Source organism: Acartia tonsa, chromosome 13 (genome assembly GCF_053477335.1).
Source record: "Acartia tonsa isolate MP-2025a chromosome 13, ASM5347733v1, whole genome shotgun sequence".
Taxonomy (NCBI): Eukaryota; Metazoa; Arthropoda; class Copepoda; order Calanoida; family Acartiidae; genus Acartia; species Acartia tonsa.
In genome coordinates, this window is record NC_137272.1 from 17,248,114 (window position 1) to 17,260,786 (window position 12,673).

At 30.9% G+C, this 12,673-nt stretch overlaps 1 protein-coding gene across 7 annotated transcripts in view; it reads left to right on the forward strand.

Moving 5' to 3' along the window:
• The window catches only part of LOC145335095 (TWiK family of potassium channels protein 7-like), a 92,947-nt gene that overhangs the window by 47,558 nt on the left and 32,716 nt on the right, over positions 1 to 12,673 (forward strand). For all 7 annotated transcript variants that reach the window (XM_080180803.1, XM_080180804.1, XM_080180805.1 and 4 more), the window contains 4 exons: positions 4,653 to 4,706; positions 5,290 to 5,367; positions 10,439 to 10,516; positions 10,836 to 10,902. In XM_080180803.1, the coding sequence (XP_080036929.1) occupies positions 4,653 to 4,706; positions 5,290 to 5,367; positions 10,439 to 10,516; positions 10,836 to 10,902 (277 nt within the window). The remainder of the gene's footprint in view (positions 1 to 4,652; positions 4,707 to 5,289; positions 5,368 to 10,438; positions 10,517 to 10,835; positions 10,903 to 12,673) is intronic.

Sequence of the window (12,673 nt, forward strand, 5' to 3'; positions counted from 1 at the left end):
TATCATATATCCGTTGGTGTAACAAACTTAAAGTTTTTTGATGAACGAACAATATAAGTTTTTGAAAAGTACTATTATTCCCAAACTTTGTACTCTTTTGATTGATTTTAATTTTAGACAGATATTGGTATTCTAAAAAATCCTCCAGTATTTTTGTAAAAAATGTTCTAATTTGTTAATTTTAATTTTGATTTTGCTAGATAATAAACCAATTAACAATATGTAATACGTATGGACATAATCCTTTTATATAAAGTGGTAACAATACTAAATTACTTAACCGAAAAATTTCTCTATTTGAAGCAGAAGAAAGTTGCTCAAAAAAAATTCTGACATCATAAAAATGAGGGATGAGGAGAGGAGGAGTGAGAAAGAAAACCCCCAAAAAAGAGATGGATATTCCCTCATTTTTATGGCGTCACATTGAGCGACTTTTACAATGGTTTCAGGCTATTTTAATCTTATTTATAAGTCTTGGGACTGTAGTTCTGAACCCTCCGAATACAGAGACACTTGATGATAGGGGCGCAGCTACTGGTTAATCAAAAACTACTATTGCTATTTTTGATATCTTAAGTAACAGACAGACTAATCAAATTTTTAGTTTTGTTATCTGGAATCAGTGTACCTAATCTTTACAGGCTTTATAAATTTTTCTAGAAATAGGTTTTTCTCTTTCTGTATATTTTACTTAACAAGGAAAATTGCGCAGCTAACATCAATTTCAGGCATATTTTATAAAAAATTTATGTAAAATAAATTTTTTCTCCATGGTTTAGCAGTTAGCGAGATCCTTCGGTAAAAACATATAAACAAACACACAGTCGTTCTGTTACTTTTATATAAGGTTGTATTTTTGTTGTATTGCTATTTATGATGAAGAATAATATTAAGCTTATTGTATATATCTTTCTTCAGACATGAAAGGTATACTGTAATTTTCAACACGCGACCGTGGCTCAACACGTAGCGACATAAATATGTTGATAGGTTAAGGAGAATTCCTTGGTTCATAAACATGTGCAACTCATTACCATGCACAGTTAAGATTTCTTAAGTTTCAACCACTATTTACAGTCTACAGCAAGGGTAATTTTGTGGATCATCATTGGGGATGTACATCAATTTATCGGCCATTGTCTTATCCCTTTACGTCCCTGGGTAAAAATGAAGTAATATACTCATAGATTATTTATTCTGTTGGCATATCTATTTTATTTCTGATACATAATGCCTAAATATGGAATATTACTTTTTTATTATGAAAAGATAATATTAATATCAAAGGAAAAGAGTTTTCAAGATGTTTTTCTTAAATACTAATGAAAGCATGGACGTCCAAGCTTGTTTTATTGATGGTGGTAAAATAAAGGTTTGAAAGGATTGAGTGGTATGGGTGCAGTGATCTAAAGGGATAAGACAATAGCAAATACGTTGATGTACAATGTACATCCCTAATGATGATAACCAAAATTATGCCTTTTGTACATTTCAATTCAGGTTAAAACATTTGGATACTCATCACACTAAACCAAACAATTAAAATACAAAAATGTCCCCAAAGTTTTGGGCCAACGAATAAGAAAACGTTATTATAAAACTTTGGGGACTAGTGTAATAAACAGCCCAATGTCTCCTCCCTCCCTGGGTTGGAAGTCTATTATGTATGAAAGGTGTATGTGAATACTCAGTACTTATGTATTTCTATATGCCCATTAAGATCCCCCAAACCGCAGCCAGAGTTTTTTGGTAAAATATCCATATTTTTTTTTAAATAAAAAAATACACTAGAATTTTTCAAAACAAATAAAAAGTTGAATTTAATAAGATTAAATAATATTTAAAAAACAAATGATTTTCCTTCCCAACAGTTAGTTTTATCTTTACAACATTGTTTGGACCACAAACAGTTTTTTTTTATGATTGAATTTTGTTTCAAATACCAAAAAAATGTTTTAAGACTAAGAGTATCAACTTTTCGTTAGTGAACTTTTGAACTCATACATGGTTTTAAGTTGATATGACGATTCTAACATAATCAGAATTATGAATCATTGATGGACAGATGGACACACAATGAATAAATAAAAAAAATATTGCTTAAAAAAAGTATGTGGGTGGAAGGGTCTTTTTTGCACCCTTTTAAGAAAAAATGGGATTTCTTTTAGAGAAAGTATTTATCTCAAACCACCATATGAAACAAAGATAATATCAGATAGTTAGGTACATGAATGAATTACTGTGATTTAGGATAATTGTTGAGAATAATTGATTTTTATAGAGGCGATATAGAGGCGAGGGAGAAGGGTGATACCCTCCCCCAGTATAGTTATTAACCTTTCCGGGACCTTAGAAAAGCTTCATTGTAAAGGTTCAGTGGTTAGCAAGATATACCTATGTACATACATAGATCCTATTACTTTCATATGATGATACAGGTATACAAATGCTATATCTATCTGTTTTTAACATAAATTTTTAAATTTGGGAAAGTATAGTTATTTTTTTCAAATTTTTTCTTCCCTAGCTCACAAAAATCCACTAAAGTAACTAACCATGAAGAACGGAAATTACATGGTTCTCTTTATGGAGCTTAGCCCTCTTCATCTAATAATATTAGTCTATCAGCCTCTTTTATTATATATTTTCTCTATCTATCATTTTTATAGTTTTATCAGAGCTAGATCTTTGAATCATTTTAGTGGTGAGCCAGATCGGGGTGAGCCAACTTTCCACCAATGAGAGCACAGCATTTTATGAAATGCCGCGCTGTGATTGGCTGATTTCGGCTCACCCCGATCTGGCTCACCACTAAAATGATTTAAAGACCCAGCTCAGGAAAACACAGATGAATTAAAACATGATAAAATAAAATGGGTGGACAAACGGATATATTAGGTTTGATTGGAGCATATAGGAGAGAGAGGAAATTACATAAAATAAAAGATCATTAAAACTATAAACAAAAACTATAAATCTATAAATATAGATGTATAACCCGACAACTCCCTGTTGGGGATCTTTTTCGTCTGCTAGCAAATTGCTTTCTGCTCTTTTTTAGCGGTTTGGCTGTGTTATTATTCCCGACGCTATTGGTTGATTGATTGACGTCACGTGTCTGATTTTTGAGTGACTTTCTCCTCGTACGGCTTTGAGGGGCGTGCTTGCAAGTAACTAAAAATAGTATTAAGATTGTTAAGGACCAATACAAAGGTTTCCTAAAATAAGAAAATCTATTAATATAGAAATATAAATAAAAACATAAATTTAGATCCATTCTTTTTTTTATGTTTTTGTCTCATTTTTTATTGTATTATGTATATAAGTATGTTATATATCCTTAATATAAACAAATATCCATTTATCATATGGATAATAGTAGATTTTTGTATGGATTATAGTGTTTTGGAAGGGCTAATTTTCTGCAGAATGAAACTAATTACATTGTAACAATTACTTTTGGAATTATTGGAAATAAAGTTAAAGTATTTTCATTCCGGCATGGATTTCAGTCCAATTATTATCCTATGATATAAAACCTTCTCTGATCCATACTGAAACATCATGTATCGCATTGTAATATAGACAATTTTCACCAAATAATGAAATAAAAATCATAATATTGATATCAGTTTTGTTTGCCCTGGCTATCGGACCATCAGGGCAAACAAAACTGGAATTATTTCATAAATTTTTAATTTTAATGTCTACAATACGATATCTAAATTTTATTAGTATATTAGCCCCCCAATACACAAAAATCCATTTTTGTGTATAACTGGATAATAATTAGATATACATTCAACTTAAGATCTTGAGACAAACAGAAAAATAAACATAAACAACGACAAGCAGGGAACGAGGAGACATTGGACATTAAATTTCACCGGTACCCAAAGTTTCATTATCAAGTTCTTCTATTCGTTGTTATTGAACTGTTTCCTATAAACCTCTATGGGCGTAGACGCTAGTATGATTATAAAGTATTAATTAAAGATTTTTTTTTGTCTGATTGAACTGATGTAGTTCTTCTTTTTGGGAAGTATCACATAGATCCAACGATGGTTTTAGCCATTTTTTTATTTTAAGATTTAGACCTTTTTGTATGGTTTATGGCTATTTTTTGCCTCTCTACATTTTGAATGGAGGTACTAGGAGCGCAGCCACTAATTGTAATCTAAAGTGATAGACAGATACAAGATACATAAAATCAAATAAAATACGGAGAAAAAAACTGAAAAAACTTCTATTAAAGATATTAAAAGAAATTGATGTTAAATAAATAAATATACATTAGGTAGTAGGTATGTACATTAAAAGGATATAGAATAGAAGTAATCTAGAGATACATTCTCTATATCAATCAATAGGAAAAAGTGGAGGAAAGTTTTAAAACCCCGTTGATTAGTTTCAAACCAGTAGTGTCCAAATTTTTCAACCAATTGTTTAATGTTTATATCTACAGAAGTGGTTTGAGGCTGAACACCAATTTATCGACCATTGTCCTAACCCTTAAGGATATGAATTTTAAGTAATATAATTCTTCATAAACAAACTACGTATAGAATTATAAAAAACATAACATAGAATTAATTTACAAAAAAAATCTTCCAAAATATTTTTAAAAATCTTGTATAACTTTTTCTATTTAGATATTTCAATCGATTGAGCATCCGAACGAATTAGATGTACTAAATACATATCAGGTAAGTTTTCTATGAAACATTAGATATTTTTTTTAATCTGTAATTACAAGGGGTTATGCCCCTAGAGACCTGTGTATAGGTAGCGGGACACAGTTTTTCAAAAATTAGGTATTTGACGTCATAAAAAGGAGCGATTATCCATCTCTTTTTTAGTTATTTTCTTTACCTCTTCTCCTCTTATCTCCCTCATTTTGTGACGTCACATGGCTGATGTTTGAGACACTTTGTCTCCCTTCTATGAAACATTAAATAAATTCCTTTTACAAATTCCTGATATATACTCGTGGTTACGCCCCTAGAGGCCTCTTTCTAGGGCCATTTGTGGTGGTGGGGAGATTGGAGTCGACCACCCCCACATTTTTAACTTTAGATTTAAGAAGAAAAATTGTGGGAGGGGTTAATGTTTTTCTATTGGCGATTTCTTTTCGAAGGGTGGTGGTTCCCACTCCCATAATAATAGTAAACCTTCCCAGGACCTCTGAGAGGTTACATTGTTAGGTGATCTAAATCGGTTCAGCGGTTAGTAAGATCCTTCGGTACAGAAATTATTTAGGTTACTTTTATTGAGAGTTTATTATTTTAGGCCCTATTGATCTCAAAGCGACAAGTATTTCTGAGGGCAGTTTGGAACACTAGTCAAAATCTGGTAAATTATCATGAGGTGAGTATATTATCACTATCATGACCCCTCGGGGCTAAAAAAACTGGTATAAATCACAAGTTTTTGTTAGTCATAGAAAATTGTTATAATGCAAAACATAATTTTTCAGTAGGCCTCAGAGAAGCAGCTTAAATTGCCTAATTAAAAAATAACGTCGTATAATGCAAATTACCAATGATAGACCAGTAAACATTGTACCATTTGTCAATATAAATGTATAACGGCATATCATTGGTCGTTTGTATTGTAAGTCGTCATTTTTATTAGACACTCTGAGCTGCTTCTGGCTTAGAACAGGTTCTAATCCAGCGGATATTAAACGGTTTCAAAGTGTTGCTGGAAAAGTAACTGCTCTAAGAATGATTTATTATTCTTATTTACGTACATGATTGCTTCTACAGTAAACATATTTTTATAATTTCCACTTAAATTAAAGTGGGCCATTCGCCGAAAGCAAATATTTTTGAAGTCGGCGACGTCCCGAGGGAAAGTCGATCCTCTAGTTTAAATTTTAGTTTTAATGGGGAGTGGGTATTTTTTTATCTGGGGGTGATTTATCTTGGGGGGTTGGTGGTACTAACCCCTAAAATATCTATGAACCTTCCCAGGACATATGAGAAGCTACCCTGTAAAGGAGAATCGTGTAGGTTGAGTGGTTAGAGAGATACTTTGACAGACAGACATACATCCTATTACTTTTATATCGAAAATAAGAGAAGAAGGAGAATTTTTTAGGCAAATAATTAATTCAATGGATTATACATATATTTTAGATCATGTTTTAAAAAGGTAAACATTTTAGCGCAAATAAAAAGCATTGAATTTGAATTTTGAAGAATATTAAATCCATGAATAGCGCAGCTAGAAAATTTTACATGAAATTCAGAGTTAATTTGTTAAGCAGTTATAATATCAAATCTTTGTAGAGTTTTAGAAAATCATGTAAGCGTTTTTATGTATTTTCTGTACGAGAATTATTTTTATGTAATAAGCAAAATAAACCTATGTGTCCCGAACAATCTTGGATACCTTTATAGGTTAACTTCATTTATAATACAAGTAGAATAATGTCCGTCTGTCTATCTCTCTGCCCGTCGTCGGTCTGACTTTCGGTATGAAGCTTATATCTCGATAATCGCTGCACTGGTTCAATTAGGTTTTTCTTTTAAATAAATAATTTCTAATCGTATTACGGACATTTTGGTAATGATTATAGAGTTGCTACGCTTTCTAAATCGTACCTGACTACTAAAGGAATCACCATGCAAAGTTTGATATCTATAGGACAATTCTAAAATGCTTAAATTAACGAAAAAGCTATCCGTTACGGACAGACGGACGTACGGACGGACCGACCCTAATTACAGAAAAGCTTCGCTTTTAAAAATAAAAAAATATCCCTGTTCGGGAGAATATGCCAGAGACTATGGGCGCTGTTCTAATTATAACATCCCCCAATGTATAGCGTTTTAACTTTTCATGGACATTTGTTTATCAATTAAAGTGAACTATTTTATTAGAGGACAATTTGATATGAGTATATTCTATTTTATGGCTTTTTGTGCAATTTCATACATTACAGGGTGTTCAAGCGGAGAGGTCAATTTTATTAGAATCGCTCTGAAATTTGAACTACTGCACCCCTTTCATCTAGAGGATCTGTATTGCAATGTGCAGTGAGGCACTAAAAAATAGCTTAAAACCATCCAAAGACTTAATTCTGTTAATGTTATAAGCCTAAAACCTCACAAGACCCATGTGAAGCTTATTTGAAATAAAGAAACAAATCAGTTCAGTAGTTATTAAGATCTTAAGCTTCACACAAAGAACCTTACTACTTTCTATAATAGGATGGTCGATTAGGTGATTCCTTATTTATCATTATTAATCTTGGGTGTGGAGCATAACACCAATAAGTTCTATCTTGAAGACCAAAGCTTGCGTTAGCTACTCCTAATTTTTCAATTAAAATCCTTCTGTATGCTAAAGGGAAAAAAGTAAAGTTAAAATACATTTATAAGATTGGTGCTAGCTAGCTTAAAATAAATTGCAAATAATGTAGATAATAATTTTTCTTGTATTCATTCGAATCCGGTGGATAGGAACCGGTTCTCATCCATATGAAAAAACTATGTCTAGCATTGTATTATAACCAGTTTTCTACGAATATAAAAATGTACAATCATAAGATTGAAACAAGTTTTTTTAGCCCGTGCCTTCGGCATCTCGGGGCTAAAAAAAATGGTTTTAATCTTATAATTGTACATTTTATATCCGCGGAAAGCCGTTTATAATACGATGCGAGAAATAACTATTATCGTATTCATTCAAATCCGGTGGATAGGAACTGGTTCTCATCCATATGAAAAAACTATGTCTAGCATCGTATTATATCCAGCTTTCTATGAATATAAAAATGTACAATCATAAGATAAAAACCAGTTTTTTAGCCCAAGCCTTCAGCATCTCTTAGAAAGCTGTTTATAATACGATGCAAGAAATAACTATTAAAGATTTTAAAAATAATATAGAATAATATTTTTAGTAATTTAAAATTTATATTTATAATTGCCTTCAAAACAAATTGTTGGCTATTTTTTGGTTAAATTTTCTATGGACGATGGAAACTTTTTACTTAGGTTTAATTGTTTAATTTTAAAGGTTTTACCAAGTCTTACTGGAGGCTATTGCTAAAATGTTTGCAAAGAAAATATGAAATAAAAATCTAAGCTGCTTAGAATTTAATTGTTGAAATATTAATATAAATAACACAAAGACAACATGAATTTGAGAGAAAGAATTAAATTATGAACAAATTGTTTCTCTTTATCTGTATTGTTTTGACATAAAGTCAAGTTGCAGCAAAGCTCATTGATTCATGGATAAATAAATGGAAATTAAACAAACTTTCCTCCGATTTAAGACTACTGTTTTTAAAAGGCAGTCATTTTGGACCTTTCCATTTTTTTTTCTCTATATACCCCTGTATCTATGAACCAAACCAAAGGACAATAAATGCTGAAATTACAGATACAAATGTCACACAAAAACACACACACAAATAAATATAAAAACAATGATAAAAGTACATTATTAGATAAAGAGAAAATAAAGATAGGCAAAGTACATAATATTGAGTAGCATAAAGTTTAAGGGTACCTAACAACTAAGATAGTTAAACCTATTATGTGCCAGTTTAACCTATCCACCATAATAGTTTCATCTATCCACTTTGGTGTTTTAACCTAATCTCTATAATAGATTATCATATCCATAGGTTAACCTATTTCCTAAGATAGCTCCACTATGATATGTAACCTAATGCTTATGATAAATCAACCTATTCATTAGTTTCTCTTTAAATGCTACTCCTCAAGTAAAATGTTTAATACGGTTGTCCATATGTTAGTATAGTTAATGGTATTAGAGATTGATTTGTGAACCTCATTTATTGAAAAATGTTAGAATATTCTCAAATAGGAAACTAAAAGACAGACTAACATAAGAAGAAAATGTTAAAATGTCAAGAATGTAAAAATATTTTGGTTGGAAATAGAAGATTTGTTTTGATAGATGAATTTCAGAGATAGAAGAAAGAGTCTTTCTACAAATTATGTAAAGTATGAAGATATAAAACCTATTTTTTTGACAAAACTGATTGGTAGATTGCTTAAATTAAGAAATAGAAAATAATGGCTATATTGAATAATATTTTTAAAAAAATTAGCCTTAAAAATACAAAGGTGTGTTTTTACAACTACTGGCTATGCCTATATTTTCTAGTGGATCTGTATTTAAAGTGGCAATATAAATAGCTTAAAACCATTATGTGCCCTATTATAGCCTATCATATGTAGGGAACTTAGGCGGTTAAGTTGTAATTAAGATCTTAAGCTTTATACGAAAAAATTTACTGCTTTAAAATGAACTCCATTAGGCATTACTAAAATTGTTGGAAAAAGGTTGAATAACTAAAATCACATTACTGCTTAAATACTTAAGTTGATATAAAAACTATGTAATTTTATGGTACAGCCATCCCTATATGTTGGACTCATATCTCTATATCCAATAAACATTGTCCATAATTTTATTTCACTTTATATCCCATTCTGGTCAGTTGAATTTGAATTGCCTAATGTGTACACAGTTTCCTCGGTGCTTTCTGATCCTTTCTCAATATTTACTACTAGCTAAGAAACTTCAAACCTCCAAAAAAATCTAAATTTAAATGTATAATAGATTTATACAATATACATTCAAAATTTTAAGTTTTTAAAATTTTGATTTTTTTTGGAAGTTTGAAGCTTTTTTAGCTAGTAGTAAATATTGAGATAAGATGAGGAAACAAAGAGGAAACTGTGTACACATTCAGCAATTCAAATTCAACTGACCCCCATTCTACATACAATATCAAGCGCATAGCATGTAAATCAATACAATGGAATGTATCATTCTTACCAGAGCACTAGTTAGTGTATCATCAAATGTATTATATTTTTTTTGGTTTTGTATGAACTTTGTGTCAAAAAAAAACTCTTAAAAAAGAAATAAAACTGAAACAAATATATCTTCAATAGAATTATAAATTTTCTAAGCAGTATAATTTGTAAAACCTAAAAAATACTAATATTTCCACTCTTAAACAATAGAGGGGAAAGAAGGTTAAATAACTGTATGTTCGCTTCCAAAGGACCCTGTGTTAACTTTGAATTGAGTCAACCAGTAGCTTCAAGAATATTAACACAGCCAAGTTGCTAAAAAAGAGCAGACAAAAAAGGTCCCCAAAAGGGTAGTTGTCTGGTTATAAATCTATACTATAGATTTATTGGCTGAACAAAATCGAAGCCATGTGCAATTCTTATTAACAATACCAGTCAACACCATTTATAGTCCATGGTCAGAATGGTTTGGTCCTGGACAAACTTTAGTTTAATGCGCCCAACTTTAGTTTTTTTTGTGACCCAAAAATAAAATTTCTTTTTTTGTCTATTGTTAAGTATCATTTGATTTAATAAAAACCAAAAGAAAAACACTCTTTTCCCTCAATTAAAAAATTTCATTGTTTTAGAAAATCGACGAATATTTGACGGAGTATGAGTCAATTGTAGAGGAGGCTGTGCAGCATGGAATTAACGTTGTTTCACAGGTATTATCAATAAATCTCTTTATTTTTTAAGTATATGTCTTTATCCAAGCCAATTTATCTGTCTGTATATTTGTTAGTCTGTCCTTTTGTTTTAAAAAGAAAATGCATAAAATGGGTGGGATTTTCTTTTTAAGGGCGACTACTCTTGAGAGGGTTGGTGTACCCTCCCCTAAAGTAATTACAAACCTTTACAAAACCTTTAAGAATCTACATGGTAGAGGGAAACCATATCGGTTCAGCGGTTAACAAGATTCTTTGGTACATTAAGAATGACGCACCTGTTATTTTCATCTAAATATTTATGTATCTATCTATCTAGGACTACCATGTTAGTTGGAACTATATACAATCAGTTTTCTTCTCCACCACTATATTAACTACCATAGGTAAATATCAACATTTAGCATCAAATTATTATACTTTTTCATCGTAATCGCCGCTTGTATTGGTAATTTGGTGCCACGACAGTAAAATTAATTTCAATCTTCTTTAATTTTAAATATTAACTACTTTGATTTTGAGTGGGTCTCAATATTTTTTTACAGTTTCCGAGTTATGAGGGGGATATGATTATTCTCCTTTAGAAATATTTTTTTCCGAAAAATAAGTGCGCTTTTGTTTATTTCTATCAATGTTTCACAAGGATATTAAGAAAATAAATTTAAACAAAATTACTTCTGTGGATTAAAACTTTGAGTGGATTTGTTTGCACACTATTATAAAGATTTAATAAAGTACCCAAAGACATGGCCAACGAATGAGGAATTGGGATTTTAAATCTTTGGGTAACATAATGATAAGCATTTCCCCGTTTTATATCTTGTTTAAGAGTAGCTGTGACACTAAAAATCCATAAAATGCAAGAAAAGCTTTATAAATCATATTTATACTAGTAGATAAAAGTTATTTTATATATATTAAGTTTGCACATTGCAAAAGTAAGTGATCGGGCAATGAAAATTAAATTGACACATATGATAATATATAATAGATTTTTTGTAAGGGGGTGCAGGTTAATTTATCCTCTATTGTCCTTTTGACAGGCAGAAAGACGGACATACGTTTCGGATCATAGAGAAACTTCACTTATTAAAAGAGCCAAATAAATAGACCCAGTAGTTTTAAGAGATTTAATGAATTGATATACATAATCTAATTCAATGATAACCAAAATTACTTCTAATGAAGGTTAAGATTATTGGTTAAAAAGTTTAGACACCGACAGGGAATTGAAATACAGAAGCACTTGTCAGTTTTATAGAATAGCTTCGCTGATAAGAGTCTAAATTACAATCATTGTGTTAAGATAGTTTAATGTATTTTAAAAAAAACGAGCAATGATATATTCATTATACAAACAAATTCAATTTATGTTTTGGTCGAGTTAATACGTAGTGATCTCGTTCTAGTACCCCGTGTAATTTAGAACCCAAATTTTGGTTAGATTAAGATTAGAGAAAAACAATAGAGGAGGAAGAGGTTAAATAACTGTATGTCCCGACTCTCAATTGTGTCTTTTAATATTAACAAAGCCAAGACGCTACTAAGCAGAAAGCAATAAGCTAGCAGACGAAAAAGGTCGTCAACAAGGGGGTTTAGGTAGTTGTCTGGTTATACATCTATACTATAAATTTATTGAAGTAAAGTAGTGATCTCATTCCAATTGCCTGTGTCTATTTTTAGAACTCAAAGTAATACAAACGGATAAACTACATTACAGAAAATCCTTAAGAATACACACACACACATACACACACACACACTCAGACACACACATACACATTCACACACACACACTGATACAAAACTACATCCCACATATTAACACTGCACTACTTCAATTTTCTAGATTGCAACCAGGGATATCAAGGGATAAGACAATGGGCAATAATTAATGTACAGCCCCAATGGTGATAAACAAAACCAGGGATAATTATGGATAAGACAATGGACAATACATTAATGTACAGCCCCAATCATGATAAACAAAACCAGGGGTATTAAGGGATAGGACACTGGACAATAAATTAATATGCAGTCCCAATGATGATAAACAAAACCAGGGATATCAAGGGATAAGACAATGGACAATAATTAATGTACAGCCCCAATCATGATAAACAAAACCAGGGAGGGATATTAATGGATAAGACAATG